Source organism: Panicum hallii, chromosome 4 (genome assembly GCF_002211085.1).
Source record: "Panicum hallii strain FIL2 chromosome 4, PHallii_v3.1, whole genome shotgun sequence".
Taxonomy (NCBI): Eukaryota; Viridiplantae; Streptophyta; class Magnoliopsida; order Poales; family Poaceae; genus Panicum; species Panicum hallii.
Window position 1 is genome coordinate 51,958,853 of NC_038045.1, and position 21,311 is coordinate 51,980,163.

The 21,311-nt window shown below is 51.4% G+C and overlaps 5 protein-coding genes and 2 long non-coding RNA genes across 7 annotated transcripts; 4 read left to right on the plus strand and 3 right to left on the minus strand.

Annotated features, from left to right (window-relative positions):
• Positions 1-6: 6 nt before the first annotated feature.
• Positions 7-1,932, plus strand: LOC112888679. Its single transcript, XR_003227899.1, has 3 exons — positions 7-708; positions 797-915; positions 997-1,932. It is a non-coding gene; the product is annotated as an uncharacterized LOC112888679 (long non-coding RNA).
• Positions 1,933-1,956: 24 nt separating this feature from the next.
• On the plus strand, positions 1,957-5,893 carry LOC112888676 (oligopeptide transporter 7). Its single transcript, XM_025954958.1, has 7 exons — positions 1,957-2,161; positions 2,257-2,738; positions 2,840-2,937; positions 3,822-4,391; positions 4,473-4,728; positions 4,822-5,004; positions 5,097-5,893. The coding sequence occupies exons 1-7, from the start codon at positions 2,056-2,058 to the stop codon at positions 5,712-5,714; spliced, it is 2,313 nt and encodes a 770-aa protein (XP_025810743.1). The 5' UTR covers positions 1,957-2,055; the 3' UTR covers positions 5,715-5,893.
• A 139-nt stretch (positions 5,894-6,032) lies between these two features.
• Positions 6,033-7,861, minus strand: LOC112888677 (pentatricopeptide repeat-containing protein At5g16420, mitochondrial-like). The gene has a single exon (XM_025954959.1). The coding sequence runs from the start codon at positions 7,799-7,801 to the stop codon at positions 6,167-6,169; it is 1,635 nt and encodes a 544-aa protein (XP_025810744.1). The 5' UTR covers positions 7,802-7,861; the 3' UTR covers positions 6,033-6,166.
• A 754-nt stretch (positions 7,862-8,615) lies between these two features.
• On the plus strand, positions 8,616-10,292 carry LOC112890161 (aspartyl protease family protein At5g10770-like). The gene is made up of 2 exons (XM_025957035.1): positions 8,616-8,785; positions 8,876-10,292. The coding sequence occupies exons 1-2, from the start codon at positions 8,677-8,679 to the stop codon at positions 10,111-10,113; spliced, it is 1,347 nt and encodes a 448-aa protein (XP_025812820.1). The 5' UTR covers positions 8,616-8,676; the 3' UTR covers positions 10,114-10,292.
• Positions 10,293-10,794: 502 nt separating this feature from the next.
• Positions 10,795-11,749, minus strand: LOC112890027. The gene is made up of 2 exons (XM_025956853.1): positions 11,484-11,749; positions 10,795-11,366 (listed from the first exon to the last, which is right to left on the minus strand). The coding sequence occupies exons 1-2, from the start codon at positions 11,642-11,644 to the stop codon at positions 11,159-11,161; spliced, it is 369 nt and encodes a 122-aa protein (XP_025812638.1). The 5' UTR covers positions 11,645-11,749; the 3' UTR covers positions 10,795-11,158.
• On the plus strand, positions 11,352-12,364 carry LOC112890029. The gene is made up of 2 exons (XR_003228245.1): positions 11,352-11,626; positions 11,743-12,364. It is a non-coding gene; the product is annotated as an uncharacterized LOC112890029 (long non-coding RNA).
• A 3,188-nt stretch (positions 12,365-15,552) lies between these two features.
• On the minus strand, positions 15,553-16,329 carry LOC112891019 (cytochrome c1-like). The gene is made up of 2 exons (XM_025957913.1): positions 16,149-16,329; positions 15,553-16,033 (listed from the first exon to the last, which is right to left on the minus strand). The coding sequence occupies exons 1-2, from the start codon at positions 16,254-16,256 to the stop codon at positions 15,713-15,715; spliced, it is 429 nt and encodes a 142-aa protein (XP_025813698.1). The 5' UTR covers positions 16,257-16,329; the 3' UTR covers positions 15,553-15,712.
• Positions 16,330-21,311: the final 4,982 nt, after the last annotated feature.

Consider the following 21,311-nt stretch of genomic DNA (forward strand, 5'->3'; position numbering starts at 1 on the left):
GATTAATAGTCGCGATCCAAGTTCGGGCGGGCCCAAATTTGGTCGCGATCTTATTTTTCGTGGGCCGAGTTGATTTCGGGTTTTGCGGCCAGGATTCTCGCGGGCCTTATCCTTCCTCGCCCCGCAGTCATCTTGCCCGCCCCCGGCGCCGGCCTGGCGCCATATGCTCTCGCCGCTGCCGACCACCGGGGACCTTCCGACCAGCCATGGAGTCCCAGAGTTCCTTGCTCGAATGGCCTAGCAATCAATCAGGTCGTTCGATGGCATCTTATCACAACCCAGGCGAGGAGATACTGAGCTTGAAGCCTTGAAGCTCTCGGGCTCTCTCAGTCTCAGAGAAGAGGGAACAGTGATACAAGCACAGCAGCTAGCAGGCTTTGCAGGCTGTCCCATAGCACTAGAGCAAGAGCAGGAGCAATGGCCATGTCCTTTGACGACCGAAGATTGTCGCCTGGCCATGTCTCGGCGGGCGTTGTTGGTCTCGTGTTGCCATCTCGTCAACAAGTCTGGTTCTGGCAGGAGACAGCGCAGAAAAAGCCCCAGCTGATTGGTACCGGCTGGCCCCTGCTGATTCAATGCTGCTCCCCGGTGATTGGCCGAGCCGGTTTGGATTCCCTCCCTCCCTGATGGCAACGAGGAACCGTCCAAAGGGGCATATTCATCTGATCCCTGCTTATCCTTTTACCAGTAAAACAAGTGAAAATTCAGGTATTTCTTAACCATTTGTGTTGCTTTCTTCATTCTCTGGTGTCAAAAAAATTGGACTAGATCTGACGCAGTGCACCTGCCAAGGAAGTTTGACAGCACCTGATATTCAAAAATGACAACGACAAGGGACGCATTTTGAAGTTTCAGTGTTGCATTTCGTGAAAGCAAAGGGAAGAGAGGAGAAGAAGAGGACGCCAGTTCATCCATGTAAGGCTGTGCTTCACGCCAGGGTTCCGTGGACCTATTCATGCATGGCCATATGCTGAGCGCCCCATGTGTTGTCTGCAGGGACAAGTCAAGAAGGGAAAACTGAAGAAGAGCAAGAAACACACGAGGAAAAAATGTGTAATAAATCTCGATGAGCTCGATTCAATGATTTAATAGCTGGTACGGACGCATGGTCCAGGATTGGTTCATTGAACCTGGCCGGAAAAAAGTAGGTGAAGGGATGAATGTGCACAGAGAAAACTAGGGTACATGTGTGTGTTTAAAACAAGAAAAGAGAGTGGCAAACGAGACAGGCCAAGTGACTCCTCTGCTAGTAGAGAGGCATGCCAATATAATGGCCATTGGCACATCATCTCATCTCCCAGATCCAATGATCCATCATAGCGTCCCCATGCTTAGTGAAGAGGGAGAGGCGGAGCATGCTGCATGGATGTTCCATGATCTGTAGTGAAAGGGCCTCGTGTTGCTTGCTTCTTCCTGGTCTGAAGATCCATTCAGATCTTCAGATGTGACGGTGAAGCCCTCAGCCGCCGGTTGCATCATCACTTCCCTGCATTATTATCACACAAATGAATTGCGTGGCCTTCCACGTTCACACCTGCAGTCTTCTCCCAAACAATCTGCAGTACTCAACTGCATCGATCCTTCATGGTCGCTACACAAATCTGGGTCAAATACAGTTCCTTCTGTGTTTTCTAAAGCTAAAATATGGACCACTTGACGCTGTGTTCAGTGGCGTTTCAGTATGTATAGCAACTCTAAAAAAAAACTGTGCCATATACTTGTCACTGGCATGTGGCCCTGTGACCCTAGCTAGGTCCCACATGTCAGATAAAGAATCAAGATATAATCCTCCAAGTTGTATATAGTATGTTGATAATTACAAGTCAGAACTAGACTAGTATATCAGAATTAGAATTAAGAACACAATCACGCGATAAGTTATCACATGCTGACGATACAGATATTTCCACAAGCATCCCTGTCTCACAAAAAATGCACAGTTCAATATTAGCAGGCAGCTACAGAATTGAAACAGCAGGAGTAGAGTAGATGACCCCAAAAGGCCACCAAAGCCCAGGACGGCAGGACAGGTAGGCAAACGTGCCCCCAGCTACCATGGCATCCCCTCCTCCTCCTCCTCCTCGCCGGGGAGAGGAAGAAGAGGAGGAGCGCCGGCATGACGACGACGACGAGGAAGACGACCGGATCACCTCACCTCTCTGTAAGAACAGCAACCCCGGCAAGGTCGTCCCGGCTGTTTGGCTCCCGTGCAGGTGCAGAATCGTCGCTGACCGCTCCCTTGCCATGTCGATGCAGTGCCGGAACCGTCGTCGGCGTCGCGCAGCTCGCCGTTGGATGACGACGAGGAGGAGAACTCGCCGATCGAGCAGGTGGCGCTGACGGTGCCGGTGGGCGACGACCCGGAGACGCCGGTGCTGACGTTCCGGATGTGGGTGCTGGGCACGGCGTCGTGCGCGCTGCTCTCCTTCCTCAACCAGTTCTTCTGGTACCGCAAGGAGCCGCTCACCATCACGGCCATCTCGGCGCAGATCGCCGTGGTGCCGCTGGGCCGCCTCATGGCGGCGGCGCTCCCCGGCCGGGCCTTCCTCCGGGGCACGCGCTGGGAGTTCTCCCTCAACCCGGGGCCCTTCAACGTGAAGGAGCACGTGCTCATCACCATATTCGCCAACTCCGGCGCCGGCACCGTCTACGCCATCCACGTCATCACCGCCGTCCGCGTCTTCTACGGCAAGCACATCACCTTCTTCGTCTCCCTCCTCGTCGTCCTCACCACCCAGGTAGTGCGCCGGTGCGGCCGTGTACGGAGAAAGCGTTTGCTTCTTCTTCCTGTTGCGTGGCGTGCGAGACTTCATTCATTGGTGGCGCGTGTGGCATGCAGGTGCTGGGGTTCGGTTGGGCGGGAATATTCCGGCGGTATCTGGTGGAGCCGGCGGCGATGTGGTGGCCGTCCAACCTCGTGCAGGTCTCACTGTTCAGGTACATACTCATCTGACCCACTCACCCTATCTGCTCTCCATTCTCGATTCCCCAACAAGTAGTTCTCAGCTAGCCTAATAGTAGTGATTAACACCACAGCTTACTTGATTATAGATAGCTAAGTAATAACCCAGCTTATCATTGATCAGTTTTCTTAAAAAAAGGAAAATAAAATTAGAAGCTTACTTGTCATGGATATATAAGAGCAAATGTGTGATGTGTATGATTGGCACGTAGGTGCATGTGTGTGGCCTTCATTCTGATTTTTGAGACCAAGGGATGTAGATTCTATACCTGTCATGGGCCATGCCACCTCGGATTGCTTTTGCTTACATCCGAAGAATGAGAGGGATTGCAATGTGACTGCGGGCCATTTGAGACGATGAACAAAGACAAAAAAAAAAAGAAGGGGATTCGTATTTTAGCTAGTAACTTGTGAATTGTTTGCGACTCGCAAGTCATGATGAGGCATTCGATCTGGAATACAGCAACGTGGTCGCCATGTTGGGCTCTGTCCAGACGTGCTCGGGTTGACCAAGCTGGATCTGAACGATCCCAATCCCAACAAGGGGCTCTTGCAACTTGCTATCATGGTCCCATCTCCATTTACAATTAGCTTATAGTTAGCGTCAGCTCGTTCATATTTTATCGGTTATGAAAACGACTAGTGATCTCGCAAACACATGCAAAGAAATTTTCCTTGTCAGTCTAGTCAACTAGAAGTAAGGACAGTGAGGTAACTGAGTACATGCCATGATTATTCACAAATTTTGTTCCGAGGATGTAAATAAATCAACGATTCAAACAGATGTAGAATCAAATAAACAGTTTTTTTATTCTATACATGTTCCTCAACACAACTTTGCACTGTATCTGCTCACCAGGGCGCTCCATGAGAAAGAACAGCGGGTGAAAGGCGGCTTGACGCGCAACCAGTTCTTCCTGGTGGCGTTCATCTGCAGCTTCGCCTACTACATCTTCCCAGGCTACCTGTTCCAGATGCTTACCTCCCTCTCCTGGGTCTGCTGGGCCTTCCCCCACTCCGTGTTCGCCCAGCAGCTCGGCTCAGGCCTGCGTGGCCTTGGCATTGGAGCGATCGGTCTTGACTGGTCCACAGTCTCCTCCTACCTCGGGAGCCCTCTCGCCAGCCCCTGGTTCGCCACTGCGAATGTTGCTGCAGGGTTCTTCATTATCATGTACATAATCACACCCATTGCTTACTGGTTCAACTTCTACAACGCGCAAAACTTCCCCATCTTTTCTGATGGCCTCTTCACCTCGACCGGGCAAAAGTACAACATCTCCAGCATTGTGGATTCCCATTTCCACTTCGATACAAAGGCGTACGAGAAGAATGGCCCACTGTACCTCAGCACTTTCTTTGCTGTCACATATGGTGTTGGTTTTGCATCCCTTACCGCGACAATTGTTCATGTTTTCCTCTTCCACGGAAGGTGAGCAGGTTCTTCTGAAGTTTGTCATTCTGCTAAGGAAAACAAGATAATGGAGCTAAGAATCATGATGCTTTTGTGCAGTGAAATTTGGCAGTTAAGTAAATCAGCTTTTCAAGACAAAAAGGTGGACATACATACAAAGCTTATGAGGAGATATAAGCAGGTCCCAGAGTGGTGGTTCATCTGCATCCTTATTGCTAACATTGCTGTCACCATATTTGCTTGTGAATACTACATTGAGCAACTCCAGCTGCCTTGGTGGGGTGTTTTGCTTGCATGTGCCATTGCCTTTTTCTTCACCCTACCAATTGGAATAATCACAGCAACAACGAATCAGGTACCCATTCTAACACCCTTTGCATATTGTTATTATATGCCACACAGCTCAAGCGCGCAAGCTCAGCACTACAGCTTCTTTTGTTGTATGCAGACTCCAGGCTTGAACATCATCACAGAGTACATCATGGGGTACTTATACCCCGGACGGCCTGTTGCAAATATGTGCTTCAAGGTATACGGTTACATCAGCATGAGCCAAGCTCTGACCTTTCTGCAAGATTTTAAGCTTGGCCATTACATGAAGATTCCTCCAAGGACCATGTTTATGGCTCAGGTAAGCTCTACTAACCATTACTCTACACAGATATATATGTGCTTTTGTTCAATAGTGTCACTAAGCAGCTTCTTATTCTTACAACATGATAGGTGGTCGGAACTCTGATTGCAGCATTTGTATACATTGGAACAGCATGGTGGTTGATGGACACAATCCCCTACATCTGCAATACTGAGCTCCTCCCACCAGACAGCCCTTGGACCTGCCCGGGTGATCACGTGTTCTATGATGCATCAGTTATATGGGGCCTTATTAGCCCACGCAGAATATTCGGCGACCTAGGCACTTACTCAGCTGTGAACTGGTTCTTCTTGGGTGGAGCTATTGCTCCCCTACTAGTATGGCTTGCACACAAGGCATTCCCAGGCCAGAGCTGGATCTTACTCATCAACATGCCCGTGCTGATCGGCGCCACTGGCCAGATGCCACCTGCTACTGCAGTCAACTACACCACATGGATACTTGTTGGGTTTTTGTCAGGTTATGTGGTTTACAGATATCGGCGTGACTGGTGGGAGCGACACAATTATCTGCTTTCCGGTGCGCTAGATGCTGGTTTGGCATTCATGGCCGTCCTGATATACTTATGCCTAGGCTTGGAGAACATCGGTTTGAACTGGTGGGGCAATAATTTAGACGGATGTCCTCTTGCTTCTTGTCCAACTGCTAAAGGTATTGTTGTCGAGGGCTGCCCAGTGTATACATGAGAACTCATGGTGTGACCTGGAGGGAAGAGAACATGGATCGATGTAAATAATCAAACTTTATTTTCAAACAATTTAGAGATGAGAACTTGGTGTAATTTTTATTGAATTCTGGAAGATTCAAATAATATTTAAGAAAAAAGGGTAGTTATCGCCAAGCAGCTACTATTTCAGCTTGGAAAGAAGACACTCCATGGTTACAAATAAACAAAGAAAAATGCATCTTTTAGACTGGTACCAGTATCCATAACAGATCCTTTTACTTTTTTGTGTATATGTGCTACATAACCTGTCCGGTTTGTATGCATCCTAGACTCCTAGTAGTGCCAGGCCCAGGGGAATAGACTAACCTGATTAATTTTCTGAAGAAGCCCAATGACATAATTTTCACGAGAAAAAGTCTCAGAACAAATAAGAAGTTCCAGGCTTCCAGCTATAATCTGAATTCTTTGTGGCTACATAGTTAGCACCAAATCAAGATGCTTTGTCCAAGATTCATTTGCATCTAACACTTTTTTGATAAATATTTCCCACGATTCAGCATCCAAGAAATCCCGACCACTTAAAACTGCAGCTTCAATAATAGTGCAAAAAGTATCATCATGACTCCGCTCAGAAAGGCTATCAACCAATACTTGGTAAATAAACTTGCTTGGAGTGCACCCTTTGGCCACCATCTCCTTAAACAGTGCAGCACCTTCATTTGACTTGCCCATTTTGCAGAAACCCTTGATCAAAGCCTCATAAGTCATTGCATTTGGTTCATATCGCCGTTCGACCATGTCATCCCACACCCTCCCAGCCTCCTGTAATTCCCCTTTCTCACATAATCCTAAAATAAGGGAGTTATACGTCAACAAGCTTCGCATGAACCCCTTCTCAAGCTCATTGAACATCTTCCTCGCCTCCTGAACCATTCCATTCTTGCATAACCAGTAGATCAATGTGCTCGTGACAGCATTATCTGGCGGGACGTTCTTCTTCGCCATCCATCTCCACATCTCATACGCCTCCCCTGCCTTTCCATCCTGGCATAGAACATCGATTACTTTGGCACACAGTGATGTGTCTGGGACATACCCTGCACCTAGCATTTCCCTCATCAAATCACGTGCCTCCGCAGATTTTCCCTCCTTGCAGCACGCCTCAATCACCACAGAGTATGTAACCTCATTCGGCTGCACCCCAGCAGCTTCCATCTCATCCATTATCCTGGCTGCATCTTGTAGCTTCCCACACATGCAGTACCCATCTATGAGCACGGTGTACATTGTAGCATCCGGCCTACACCCGCTGGCAATAATATCATCAATGAGCTTCTGCGCACCTTCAAGATCCCCTTTGCCGCAGTATGCAGTGAGAACCGTGGTGTACGTGACGACATCCGGGACGATCCCCCAGCCAGTCATTTCGTCGAGCACCTTTAGTGCAGCATCGAGGTCACCGACGCCAACCAGCCCCTTGAGCAGGATGTTGCAGGAGACGAGGTTGGGCGTGATGTAGAGCTTGGTTCGCGCTGAGCGGAAGAGCGCGGCGGCGAGGCGGAGGCGGCGCGCGGAGACGAGGGAGTGGAGGAGCGCGTTGAAGGAGCGGGCGGAGGGGTGGGAGTTGAAGGACGGGAGCGAGAGGAAGAGGCGGAGGGAGGGGAGCGGGCGGAGCGCGCGGAGGAGCGGCAGGAAGGGGCGGTCGGAGAATGCCGGGAGGCGGGCGGCGCGGAGCAAGGAGAGGACGGGGGGCAGGAGTTGCGCCGCGGCGTCGGCGTCGGAGGCGGCGGCGCGGGCGAGGCGGGAGAGCGCGGCGGCGAAGACCGGGAGCGAGGGAGGCAGCGGAGGGGCGGCGTGGAAGAGTGCGTGGCGGAGGGCGAGGACCACGGCGTCGGGCGTGGGCGCGCGGAGGAGGAGAAGGCGGGAGAGCGAGCGCGCGGTGAGGCGGCGCGGCCAGGGCTGGACCGGCGGGGTGACGGTGTAGCCGGACTCCGGCAGGGACGCCGGGAGCGGGGCCAGGTGCGCGACCGGCACGGTGGCCCGCGCGGCCGGCGCCGCGGAGAAGGCGCGGGCGCCGGGGCTCCACCGGCGCATGCCATTGAGCATGGCGTGCGGCGGCGTCCGTGACGCGTTTGGCGAACTGGCGAACACACGCACGACGGCACGAGGCACAACACGGTAGCGGCGAGCCGGCTCTCGCGACGGACTCGGGGGGTTTTACTGGGCACATTTGCCATGGGCTTGCCTCGTGTTGGGCCTTCATGTTATTGGGCAGGGCCAGTGGCGACACTCCTGGGCTCGTTTGGTCGCGAGATATGCAGACCAACCATGGGCTGGGAGACGACGGCATCCAGGGTGATGCTACCATAAACAAGCTTTAATTACTTGGGCTCATTTCCGATAATTGAGTATCGATCATTCGGCCATAAAAAACATGAGGAAAGCAAGAGATCGAGTAGTCTGAGAATGTTATAAAAAAGGTTGATCACCCGTGAGTTTGAAAAACGACACAGTGGTAGTAGAGAGAGAGTATCGAAATATCGGATACGGGTATGGCTAGTCGGTGAAGTATCGGTGATCGGTAGAGCTTCGGAGTAGTATTGTTGGGCTCCATAGAAATTAAAGGTTATCACAAAAATAAAATAACTCAAATAATATGCTAGCAATTAATAATCAGCAGATCAACGGATCCGTTCATGCTTTCGTTTGATATGCATAGCGTGGGAATCGATTCTTACTTGGCCGAAGGGTTTAGGGCTTTTCTTATGTTCTGATAGCATTCGTTCCTTGCTTGCTGCAGGCGAGCCCGGCCGGGAATTTCAAGTGCCAAAATAATTGACTAGTAGTGCCTGTACACTTCCACGAAGCCTATAAATATTCAGCAAGGCATGTGGCAGCTTTGAGAGCACCACCAGCTACGAATTGAGAAGAAATAAACGTTCATTGAAGATCGAAAAGAGTTGGAGAGAAGCAAAAATACCATGATGATTCCTGTTTTGCCGCTACTAGCTCTCTTCAGTGTTTCTTCTCCAATTGCCCATGCAAGAACTAGCTCGCTCAAATCCATGGCCGTCTGCTCCGGCCACAGAGGTTTTCGTTTGTGATTTTCCAAAACAAAATTTCTTGTTGGTTGTAGTATTAATAATTCAGCTGACCACCCTGTGTTTAATTTCACCACAGTGAGCATTCCACTTCCCAGTCACGCTTGGCTGCCGTTGAACCACCGGCGCGGTCCTTGCTCGCCGTTGCCCTCCTCGGCGACGGCGAGCATGCCCTCGACGGCCGACGTGCTCCGACGGGACCGGCTCCGCGCCGACAGCATCCGGCAGGGCCTGAACGGCACGGCTGGAGCAAAGCGCGGCGATGCGACCGTCCCGACCACGCTCGGCTCCTCTCTGGACACCTTGGAGTACGTCGTCACCGTGGGCCTCGGCACGCCGGCGGTCACCCAGACCGTGCTCATGGACACCGGCAGCGACGTCTCGTGGGTGCAGTGCCGCCCGTGCCCCGCCGCGACGTGCCACCCCCAGAAGGACAAGCTGTTCGACCCGGCCAGGTCGGCCACGTACTCCGCCTTCCGTTGCGGCTCTGCCGCCTGCAAGGGTCTCGGCCGTCATCTCTACGGCAATGGCTGCTCCCGGCGCGGCCGGTGCCAGTACGCCGTCAGGTATGGCGACGGCTCCAACACCACCGGGACGTACGGCGCCGACAAACTGACGCTGAACCCGGCGCGCGCCGTCGACCGCTTCCGGTTCGGTTGCAGCCACGCCGCGCAGCTGTTCACCGACATGGCCGACGGGCTCGTGGGTCTCGGCGGTGGCTCGCCGTCGCTCGTGTCGCAGGCGGGGACGAAGGCCTTCTCGTACTGCCTCCCGCCGACGCCGAGCTACTCCGGGTTTCTCACGCTCGGCGCGCCGCGCGCCGCCTCGTCGCGGTTCGCGGTCACGCCCATGTACAGGAGGAGCGACGCCGGCACGTTCTACCTCGTGCTCCTGCGGGGCATCGCCGTGGCCGGGCGCCGCCTCCGCGTGCCCCCGTCGGCGTTCCGCGCCGGCGCGGTCATGGACTCGGGGACGGTCGTCACGCGGCTGCCGCCCGAGGCGTACCGCGCGCTCCGGGCGGCGTTCAGGAAGGAGATGAGGATGTACCCGCGGCGGGCGGTGCCGCCGTCGTCGCTCCTGGACACGTGCTTCAACCTCACCGGCGACGTCAAGGTCCCGAGCGTCTCCCTCGTGTTCGAGCGGGGCGCCACGGTGAAGCTCGACGCGTCGGGGATCATTCTCCGCGGCTGCCTCGCCTTCGCGTCCGCCGGCGATGACGGGGCCCCGGGGATCATCGGCAACTTGCAGCAGAGGACGCTCGAGGTGCTCTACGACGTCGGCGGCGGGGCCGTGGGGTTCCGCCGTGGCGCCTGCTGACTGCTGAGTGGCTGATCGATCATCTTTGCTGCTTGGAACCATATGCCATGCGTGTCAGAGCAGCCTCAATAATCTAAGGTAATACGCCGTGCGAGTGGTATACCTATATATGTTGGCCAACTTCACTGTACACAATTTTTCCATTTATTTTTTGCCTTCAAAATGAATAATAAATAAATAAAGGGTTTTGTCTACCTATCTCTCATGATATTTGATCCCCAAGTGATTCACTTTTCGCCGTTGCCGCGAGGAGGACCTAGGCCCACTTGTCGCTACGTACGAAGCCCCATCCCCCTTGGCCCGTACAGCTATCGTTTCCATGGGCTTGAATTGGTGAGCCCAACCGTGTCTCGAGAGAAAAATGACGAAACACGGCCCAAACCGCACAGGGGCTGAAGCTGCTCCTGAGTTGGAGTAGGCCCATCCAGCGTTCGAGTCTCCAAGTTGGTCGTGCTGCCCCGTGGCATGCATCCTCCGCACTAGAGCACGGCCGCTCTCCTGTCCATCTGCGGCTGCATCACCATTCTATGATGCTCAACCACACAATTTTGGACATTGCTGTTTCATCTTCATGGTCATTTCCACTGACAGGATCATCAAGCCATGAAGAAGAAACGATTGTGCAACTTTTGCGTCACTGCAAAAACATGCTTCACGCCTTCGAGATCCAAAGCTAGTAGGTGATGGTCATCCTTAGGTTGCACTTGACTGATGAGAACGAAGCAAGTACCAGTACATGTACTCTAGGGAACAGAAGGTTACATTATTCCTAGCTACACCTTCCGCGGAGAGATGCAATCGGCCTTTGCTACGGCATCGTCATGCAGCTCTAGACTTTGTTCTCCGCGATCTATCGGCCCGTCGTGAGGCTACACGTCCGTGTACCAGCTCGCATCTTCTCCGACGGACCACCAGGAGGCCAGCAAATAAACCATCCGAGACGGCAAAAATTTGCACAGACCACGCGCCGCCGGAGAATCTCTTCCTCCTCCGGCATGAATCGACGACGTCGACGGCCGAGAGGTAGCTTGCGCTATGTTCATGGCTAGCTAGCCGGGCACGACGGTGTCGCGGAGGCGAGGCCCGCGATGGTTGGACGCCGTGGCATCCCCACCGGCGCGCTCCCCGCGGCCGGCACAGGCAGGGACGCGCTGCGCAGCAGGGAGCGGTGGCGGCGCCTGGCGGCCTTGAGCGCCGCGTCCATCGCCCTCTGGTCCTGCCTGCACTCGTCGCTGCAGAACGCCGCGTCGCCCCTGCAATCGCGCGGCGCCGCGGACACACACGAGGTCAGTCAGAGGATACACGCAGGTCGATCGATCGACTGACCAAAGATCATCTCTGTCAGTGGCAGGCACGAGCCTCCAACGTACTTGTACATGAAGATGTGGCGGTCCGAGGTGATCTCGCGCTTGCACAAGAAGCAGGCGTCGAGGAAGTGGTGGCCATGACCGCCGCAGCCATCGCCGGCGTTCCCCGCCTTCCCGGCTAGGAAGAACCGGGACGCCACCTTCACGTACCTCGCCTCCATCATTCCGATCCCCTTTCGTCTCGTCCGCAAGAACAACAACTAGTGAAGTAGGATAGTAGTTCACTCAATTAGCATTTGACTTGGATTATTTCCTGCTGCAGTGCTAGCTGCTTGGTTTCGCTGGGGCCTGCTGCCGGCGTGATGCCGGAGCGGAAGGCGATGTGCCGGCTTCTTTATACGCGAGGCCGGCGGGCGGTGGCTGGCCAACTTGCGTGTTCCGGCGGGCGCCGGCGGCCGAGGCTTTCCCGCAAACTGACGGCCGCGCTGTCCCACCGTTTTCCTTCCGTCAGGTCGCTCGCCCGGACAAAGACATGGCCGTGCCCGCGCACCGCTCGCTCTATTCTACGGGCGCGCGGACGCGGACGTGCAGCCCGCACGGAAAAAACACGGGCGGCGCCCGTGCTCGCGTGCTATCTTGTCGGGCTCGCGAGCCGCAACTTGCGCAGAGGATTGGCTCCGGTGGATTTGCTCGAGTGCCAGTACCAAGCAACCAACACTGGCATCCTGCTGCTGCAGCAGGTGCGGCACTTCAGCAGCAAGCAATTAATTACACTTGCAGGAAAGATGCAATGACAGAACCAGATGTAGCTAAGGGGGTGTTTAGATCGCAAATCTTTATAACATTTGGAACTTTCTGCTACTGTAGCGTTTTCATTTGTATTTGACAAATTTTATCTGATCATGGACTAACTAGGCTTAAAAGATTCGTCTCGTGATGTACAATTAAACTGTGCAATTAGTTTTTTTTTACATACATTTACTGCTCCATGCATATGTCCCAAAATTGATGTGATGGAGAGAAAGTGTAAAAATTTGGAATTTGGAAAGGATCTAAACGGGGCCTAAGACACCAGTAGGAGGAATATGTTAGGCAGAGTGGCCGCCTGGACAAGCACACAAGCGTCAAAGCCAAGCCTCCAAGGTCATGCATCACCCCACCAAACTGATTAGCTGAGCACACAAGGGGGGCAAGATATTTGCGGTTCCCGTCAAATGCATCAACCTTTATTCAGAGTATCAAGCCAAGTTGCACAATCATCGTATCGCACAAGTCGATGCCAAACAAGCACATAAGCTTTGACAAACCTCGGGCTAAAAGGCAAAAGAGTTGCTCTCAATGATTTATACAGGGTGCAAGTTGAAGAACGAACAGAAACTAGAGTCAATTTATTATAACCGAGCAGGTTTGGCTCCAGAAAAGGAAAGCCATTACAAGGATTCCATTCTAGAAGGGGATTTGTTTAGTAGAGAGGCAGGTTTCCTGTAAAATTCAAAAGATGCTCCGTTCATATCGATCGAGCAAGGCAAGGCTTCCTCTCTAGTTCCGGCCCATCGCAGCTCTGTCCTGCAGCCTAAGCCTCTCGCCCTCACGGCAAAGGTAGTTCTGGAATTTCTCCTGCCAACATATGAAAGAACACAGTTATATCATAACCAATTGTGAGAACTCGTATGTTTTAGGGTAGCTGCTGGCACCAAAATTAAACAAATGAGGGCTACAAAGTGGCTGCTATCACAAGCAAGGTTATTCGACATGCACATCAGCAATCTGACAGTTGCATTTTTATCATTGAACCAGTGTACAACGTTAAGACTTAAGAGTCACTTGAAGCAATGCAAAAAAAATAATTAAATCCTGGCTCCTTAGTCCTTAGAGAGAAAAATGCATAGCAACACTTCTCTGTTCTACATGACATCCAAAGGATAGCTGACTGCATCAGCTTGGACAAGTTGGTAGCCATGGGAAACCAACCAAGTTACTGTGTTGAAAGTCTTGGAATGCAAACAAGATTAATTTATCTTTGAAGTAATGAAGAAATGGAAGAAATGGAGTGACTATTTAGTAATCTACTTGCTACCCACGTCTTTGATGATCTCATGTGTGACGCATCAACCGACCTAGCACTTGGTATATAACACAGTTCTATGGCCAACTATCAACTGAATCCTTACATCTACAAAACTCCCAGCATCCAAACTCAAAAAAAAAAAGAAAATCAGTATCTCAGTCAATATGGCAATCTTTCATTACATCCACAATCATATTTCGCACCTGGCAAATTATACAATAAATATGAATGTCATCAATTTCCTTCAGCAAATCACCAGAATGCATAAGTACCATCTTAATTGGGGACATCAAGACTGTAGTGCTTTAGGATACTTACCTACACATAGTTCATGATTTCAAAATGCATCCATAATCCTATCCAAACTGGTGGCTACTCCATTCAAGAACATATTGATCAGTCATTGTGTTTTCACAAATAGGCAAACCAAGTCTTCTCTGCTAGGAATGAAAACATTAGGGAAACTTGGAAGCCTAAAAGAGACTATATAGCGAGGACCTAATCTTCCAGAACAACATACATGTAAGGCTTATCTCTATCTACTCTACAGCTATAGTCCAAGAAAAGGAAACTGGATGTTTCATATGCCCGTTAACTCATCCAACAAGTGCAAAATACAGTATAAGAACATCACCTGAGTATATGAACTGACCAACGTAGGCGAACTGTAATGCACTAAGATATCTATTAATCATCGGCACTCAATTTTTGAAGACTTTAAGCATGTAAAGCACTGTGCAATCTCCCAAGAAATCAATGAACAAGGTCGGAGTACATCCCAATCATCAGCATCAACTAAGTACAAGCCACAGCAGAATCTAATCCTGCATTCTAAAATCCTTATATACGAAAAAGCATGCCCCAAAAATCCACAAAAAATTGACCTGACCCACATCGCAACCCAAAATTACATAGCATCCGACTCAAAGCAGGACTTGCTGGCCCTAAGCTGAACAGAGGAATCTGACCCTGCAGACTGTACCTCTATCGCACCAAAAATCTGCCCCGAATCTAGGGTTCGTAATGGTCGCGACACGCGAATCCCCCCACCTTCGAATCAACCGGATCCACGCTTTATTAATCACCAATCTAACGAGCACACACGCAGGGATGATCAAAAGATCATGCTCATTTGACGCAGATACGGGGAAGGAAACGGACCGATATGTACTCGCACGGACGATTTGGGTTGGATTACATAGCTGTTAAAAGGGATCAAAGGTAATACCTTGCCGCCGAAGACGAAGATCCCGGCGAGGCCGGCGGTGGCGACGCCGCCCCAGATGACGACGGTTGAGGAGAGCAGCGACCAGTTGCGGTAGATCATCCTCGCTTCTTCCTCGATTTCTCCCTTCGCCTCGCCTCGCTTCGCTGCAGGTCGTCGTCTGGCGGCCGGGCTCGATTCCGATGGATGGAGAAGAGGAGAGGAGAGAGGAGGTGGGGTGGGTGGTGAACGAACGGGCCCTTCTTCTTTTAGCGGGCTACCAAATCAGCCCGTGTTGTTTCTGGGCCGTATAGCCCAACAGAGTGTAGACGCCCAAACGCACGAGGCCCGTCAGAAGAAGAAACGAGTAGGCTCCGTGCCCTCCACTGTTCGGCCCATGGGCCAAGGCCTCCGCCGCTCAGGAATCGGCTCATCGACCCCGTCTCTGTCCCGAACGACGGCCGGCGGTGAGCGGAGCGGCGGCCTGGCCATGCTCGTGGATGCCTCGTCGTGGCAGACGCCAGGCGGCATGAACGCCGGCCGGGCGCATCACGAGGCGCCCCGCGGCCGGATCACAAGTTCGCAACGGTTCGTCTTTCTCCAGCCTTGCCTTCACCTTCCATTGATCGGACGTTCGAACTGCAAACTATTTCTGAATCAAAACTACGGATCAACCTCAATTTCGATCACATTGGCTGTTGCATTTTTCGAAAGAATGAAACTCCTAGTCATTCGAACTTGCGTAGTTCAATGCAAACTAGGTTAAGATTTGAGCACATGACATGAACGCGTGAATAGCTAATCGATCGAGGAACAGTCACAAGGAAAGCGATTAGAGACCAAGATGTTCAATAAGCCCAGTAATGTCGTTTATCAGAACGCCGTGGAGGAAAAACTTAACCGGGAGACACCAAAGATTGTTACACGGTGGATCGGATCTCTCTCCCGAGCTATACATATGAGCCAACTCTAGAGATTGATCACAGGCAGGAGCCGGTCGACATCATGGACGGCCGTCGATCAGCTCTGCGTCGGCTTCTCCTTCTCCTCCTCGGCGCCCTTCGTCTTCACCTCCGTGGGCTCCTCCGCCACCTCGGCGGCGGCGGCGGTCTTCTCCTCCACAGGGCCTGAAGCAGGCTTCTCCTCCTCGACGATCGTCTTCTCCAAGACTAGGTCCTCTTCCTTGTGCTCGGGCTCGACGATCGCCTCATCAGGAACTGCCTCAGCCTTCTGCTCGGGCTCGGCGGGGGCAGGCAGCTCTGTGGGCGCCGCTGCCGCCGCCGGCTCCTCCCTGGCCTCCTCCACCACCTTCTCGACTACCTCTTCAGGCGCCGCAACCTCCTGTACATCACATTGCTCACACATTCAGTTCAGTTCACCAATCATCAGGAAATAAACACACAAATTAAAGTAAGCAACGATTGTTGTTTAAAGTTTCCGAATGCGTCATCATCACCTCGGTGGGGACGGTGGTCTCGGGAGCAACCTTGGGTGTGGAGATGGTGGTGGCCTCGGCGGGGGCCTTCCCCTCAAGCGTCTTGGGCTTGGTTGCGCAGGCACCCATGGTTGCCCCCGGCTGCTGTGGCGGTTGCGGCGACGGCGGCCGGGGGTTATTGGATAGCGGTAGTGGAGGAGAGGAGGTGTTGAATGTGGAGGTGCTTTGGTAACGGGGGAGATGGTCCGTATTTATAAGGAGCTTTTGTGGTTGTGCTGAGGGCTGGTTAAATTTAGAGTGCCAAGTTATGGATGGTTTAGAAGCAATAGAAGCCATGCATGGTGGAAAGGCTCAGCTTGGTTCTATAAATAGTGCAGGAAAGCTTGTGGTTCTTGTTTCCTCTTGCTACTTCAAGTCTTTAAGCACAGCAAAATGGGCTTGTATCGTTCCCTCCTTGGTGCCTTTTGTGCTCTATTTTTCTCTCTCCTCTCTCTCCCCTCACAAGAATACAAGGAGTTGATGGGGCCACAAATTGTGGCTCCTCCGGCTATCACGTGACGATCCGGTCCGTCAATAGCTAGCTACATATGCCGGCCGGGCCTGCATGGCTTAATCAAGCTAGCAGCCAACCAGGGTAACCAACTTGCTACCACAGTACCACCCATAAAACCTCGAGGGATCCTGCTTGGTATCGCGCGCAGACTTTGTACAGGAGATAGATGGATGGCACCCCTCCGGCCAGGAAATTCGTCACTCCCATCGTCCTATTGGGAAAGGATCGAGCAGCCTACCACCTTGGGACTTTGGTTCCTGATGATCACTGGTGTGTGGCACCTCACTTCCCCGCACTAAATTGCATTCTCAAGCACTCACCAGTTCTAGAGAAGCTCACTCTTCAACTTTTCTTCAAGATATAGCCGGCTGTTTAGAACCTTGGTCCTGGGTCGTCGTCACCGTCTCCTCCGTCGTCCTGCGCTCGGCGCGCCAGATCCGCGTCACGCGCGCGCGTTACAGCCGCGGCACGTCGTCCCAGGGCGGCGTCGTGGAGCTCCTCCTCACCCTCGCCGCCAACAACTCCAGCAAGGGCGCGGCGGTCAGGTACGAGAGCATGTTCTTCGACGTGACCAACAGCACGGTCGTCCAGGTGGAGTCCATGTCCTTCGTCAGGGCCAACCTTACGACGCCCATGCCGCTGAGCCAGCGCCGCGGGAGCGTCGCCAGCTTCTCCGCGACGCTGCTGCTGGTGCCGGGGCTCTGGACGGACGCTTCCGGCAACTTTTTGAAGAGAACAGGCTCCTCCGCCGGCAACTTGACGACCAACAGGTTCGCCGTGATCGTCACCGCCATGGCACGGTTCAAGGTTGGCATCGCGCGGCCGAGGCTGTTCGATATCAAGCTGGCCTGCGGGCCCGTCAGCTTCATCCCCGTCGAGGACGCTGCTGCTAAACCGAGTGGTGGTGCCCCGGATGGCCGCCTGCCGCCGGTCGATTGCGTGTCTAGTTAATTAATCGGCATGCTGCGTGGATCACGGCAAGATTAGATTCGGGGCGCGTGTGTTTACTGTTATAAACCTTGATGAATTCTTCTTGTCTGTTGAATTTGGTAGCCAGTGTGGTTTGGATCTGGCAATGCAGGTTTGCAGGGTGAAGATGAGGAGGAGAAAGAAGAGCTCCTGTAATAATCACTGCTGTAGGCAGTTGTGCTATCTACTCCCTTCGTCATGTGAAATTACAATGCCTATTCTGTTTCATTAGAACAAGATGTTGTCCAATCATTACTCTAGTAGCTACTAATTCATTTATATGATATGTATACTCATAATAAAATATTTTTTAATATAAATATAACCCGATGTGCTCATATTCTACACTCTAGGTGTAGCTACACCCAAATAATTATTACCGAACAAATTTTTAATAATAACTACTACGTGTCAGACCCGGGGCCACCGGGCTGGGTACGTAACATAGTTTAAGGAGGTCTAAGAGATTAAGTCCGCTTTATCTCTTATTCATCTTGTTTATCTCTTATTTATTCCGTTTAAATAGGAGATAAGGCTAACTGATACAGGGGGAATCTACTCGAGATATGTCCTGGTACGATTCCTCAGCTGGTGTTGGTTAGTATCTTTGTAAGCTTGGCCTCTCGGATATATAAGGAATGTCAGGAACCCCTCTCAAAACAGAAGATCATTAGGTCATCTTACACCAAAGGCAATACAAATCACTATACAGGACGTAGGGTGTTACACTCCGTGCGGCCCAAACCTGTCTAAGTCTTGTGTTCCTTGCACCTTCGAGTTCCTGATCTTGGCGTCTCCTCACCCAAAACTTACCACCTTGGGTATATCCCTCGGTGGGCAGCCGATTAAACACCGACAGCTGGCGCGCCAGGTAGGGGAGCGCGTCGAAGATCCATCGGCGAACTCGATGGCATCTTTCTAGTTCACCAGGTGGTGGATTGCTACCTTCACGCATATGCATCGACGGATCGATTCATCGAGTTCGAGATCGGATCCTTCAGCGAACGGCTACATCGATCTCGACTACTCAGCTCGACTTCACCTTGCGCTGCAACATCGATGCACTGCGGCCGTCGACCTCGACGACCCGGCTCAACTTCGGCTTGTGCCGCAATATCTGCGCGCGGCAGCAACGTGTTCAACTACTTCGACTTCGCGAGGACGATCGGCAGCTCGCCGACGACTACATCAACTACTCGTCTTGACTTGAAAACTAGTCGGAATCGGTTCCGACTAGTCGAGCTTCATCAACAAATCGTCGCAGCTTCATCAACGAGCTCCACGGCTTCGTCGACATTCGTCCACGAATCGAGCTAAGTGATTTATACCTTTTCCGACTTGTTCTTCACAAGATCGGCTACCTTTTTTGGTACGCCTCTTGACGGGCATGAAACCCTCGGGGTCTACACCATGATCGACTACTTATCCGTGTACGACTCTCGATAGGCATGAAACCCTCCAGAGCTACACTTCGCCGACTATCTTTGCGCACTGCGCATCCTCTTTGTCGGATGACGACTTCTTTGTCTTCTCTTAACGGTTGCTAAAGTACTCGGGTAGCACACGCCTTAATCCGTGAAACCTCGATTCTTCTGTAAGCCTATGCTCCTACGCGTGCATGCGGCTAAGCTCTCTGCGCTATGGTCTACGGCCATCAGGAATCAGATGCTTAAACGTAACAGGCTAACTGGCCGGGGAAATTACATGGCCTAGCAAGAGCAAGACGCGAAATTTTTACACCGAATAAATTTTGGTGTCTTTATATTATTACTGAGTACTACTCGGTATCTTCGCATTATGCTACATAATGTGTGCATTGTCTTTTTTCAGGTCAAGCTTCAGCAACAACCCTCCAGGCAGCGTGGCGTGCCATCGCAGTTTCGCTAGTTCCCAGGCTCGGGGGCTGGGCGATGCGCACTACTCGACATGACTCATTCGGCTCTCCTGACTCGTAAGCTCGGGGGCTGGATGCCGCAAAACTACTCGAAAACGACTTATATGAAGACTGAGAGTGCAGAAGAAACCTTAAGTCACCGCGCGGTTAAATAAACCAGCGGGAGGCTTAATTTCACTATGCAGAAGACGAAGAGTTTTTCTCGGGATTTCAGAGTAACACCCATGCCACGGTTTTTGGATCCTTATCTCCAAATTTGTGGGATTTGGATTCAAGGCTCGGGGGCTGTGGGATACGTGGCATCAACTACTTATTTTTCAAATTTATTTGAAGGATAAGGAGGATTACAGACTAATGGGATCCTCAGCCTGATTCTCCGATTCAACCTAAGGCTCGGGGGCTACTCCATATGGAGTGCGATTTTTCAAATCGCACACCATAACAAAAATTCGGGGCATGAGCACCTCATAGCTTCGATGCAGCCAAGTAAGCACTCGAAGAAGGTCTTCAAGACGAAGCTTCAGAAGAAGTCGAATACTGCCTCAAAAGTACTCGATAAGCCTGCAGTGCTCAGCTACCAAGAGTTCGGGGGCTTGTCAGACCCGGGGCCACCGGGCTGGGTACATAACGTAGTTTAAGGAGGTCTAAGAGATTAAGTCCGCTTTGTCTCTTATTCATCTTGTTTATCTCTTATTTATTCCGTTTAAATAGGAGATAAGGCTAACTGATACAGGGGGAATCTACTCGAGATATGTCCTGGTACAATTCCTCAGCTGGTGTTGGTTAGTATCTTTATAACCTTGGCCTCTCGGATATATAAGGGAGGTCAGGGACCCCTCTCAAAACAGAAGATCATTAGGTCATCTTACACCAAAGGCAATACAAACCACCATACAGGACGTAGCGTGTTACGCTCCGTGCGGCCCGAACCTATCTAAGTCTTGTGTTTCTTGCACCTTCGAGTTCCTGATCTTGGCGTCTCCTCACCCAAAACTTACCACCTTGGGTATATCTCTCGGTGGGCAGCCGGTTAAACAACGACACTACGCACGTTGATAATCTTTTACTGAATGCGACTTAGTAATACGGTAATTCGGTTCAGTAATTTCTTGTCAGTTTGGCCAGTAATTTAACTGTTGGATGTAGAGTAATCGCTGCATCTAGGTTGTAGATAGCATTAGCATAAATATAATGGCATAAAATTTATTTATCAATGTGTTGCTATTGGTTGAGTTTATCCTAATGAAACGAAATGAAACATGTCTTCTAATTTTAAATGGAGGAACTAGTGAATATTCACTAAATCAACACGAGCTAGTGTTCATTGTATTGGACAGGAAAAAAAACCTCTCTTATTCTATTTTGATATTCCTACTGCTAGCAATCTTTAGATCTTCTTTCTATTTGTCTTTGGGTTTACCCACTAAATGACAAAACGATTATCTCGCAAGTTCACTTGAACAATGTAGGCAGGCTGATGTGGGATGTTTATCGAGGAAGCGTTGCCGTATGGGTTTATGGGTTTAAAAGTAGGAAGACTAGAATATTAGTATGCCAATGGGCCAAATTCATGCGCCATGCAGTGGGCCTACTACGCATGCTTGAATTCGGCCCAAGAGAAGCAGGGAGGCAGCCCAACAATAAGAAAGAAAAAGCTTATTTGTATACCGAGGATAAAAAGAAGAGAGTCAAGAACCACTCGAGAACAATGCTGCATTAATAACCAAATGCTAGGGCTAGCTCTTCTTCCGTTCCTTTTGCCAATGAA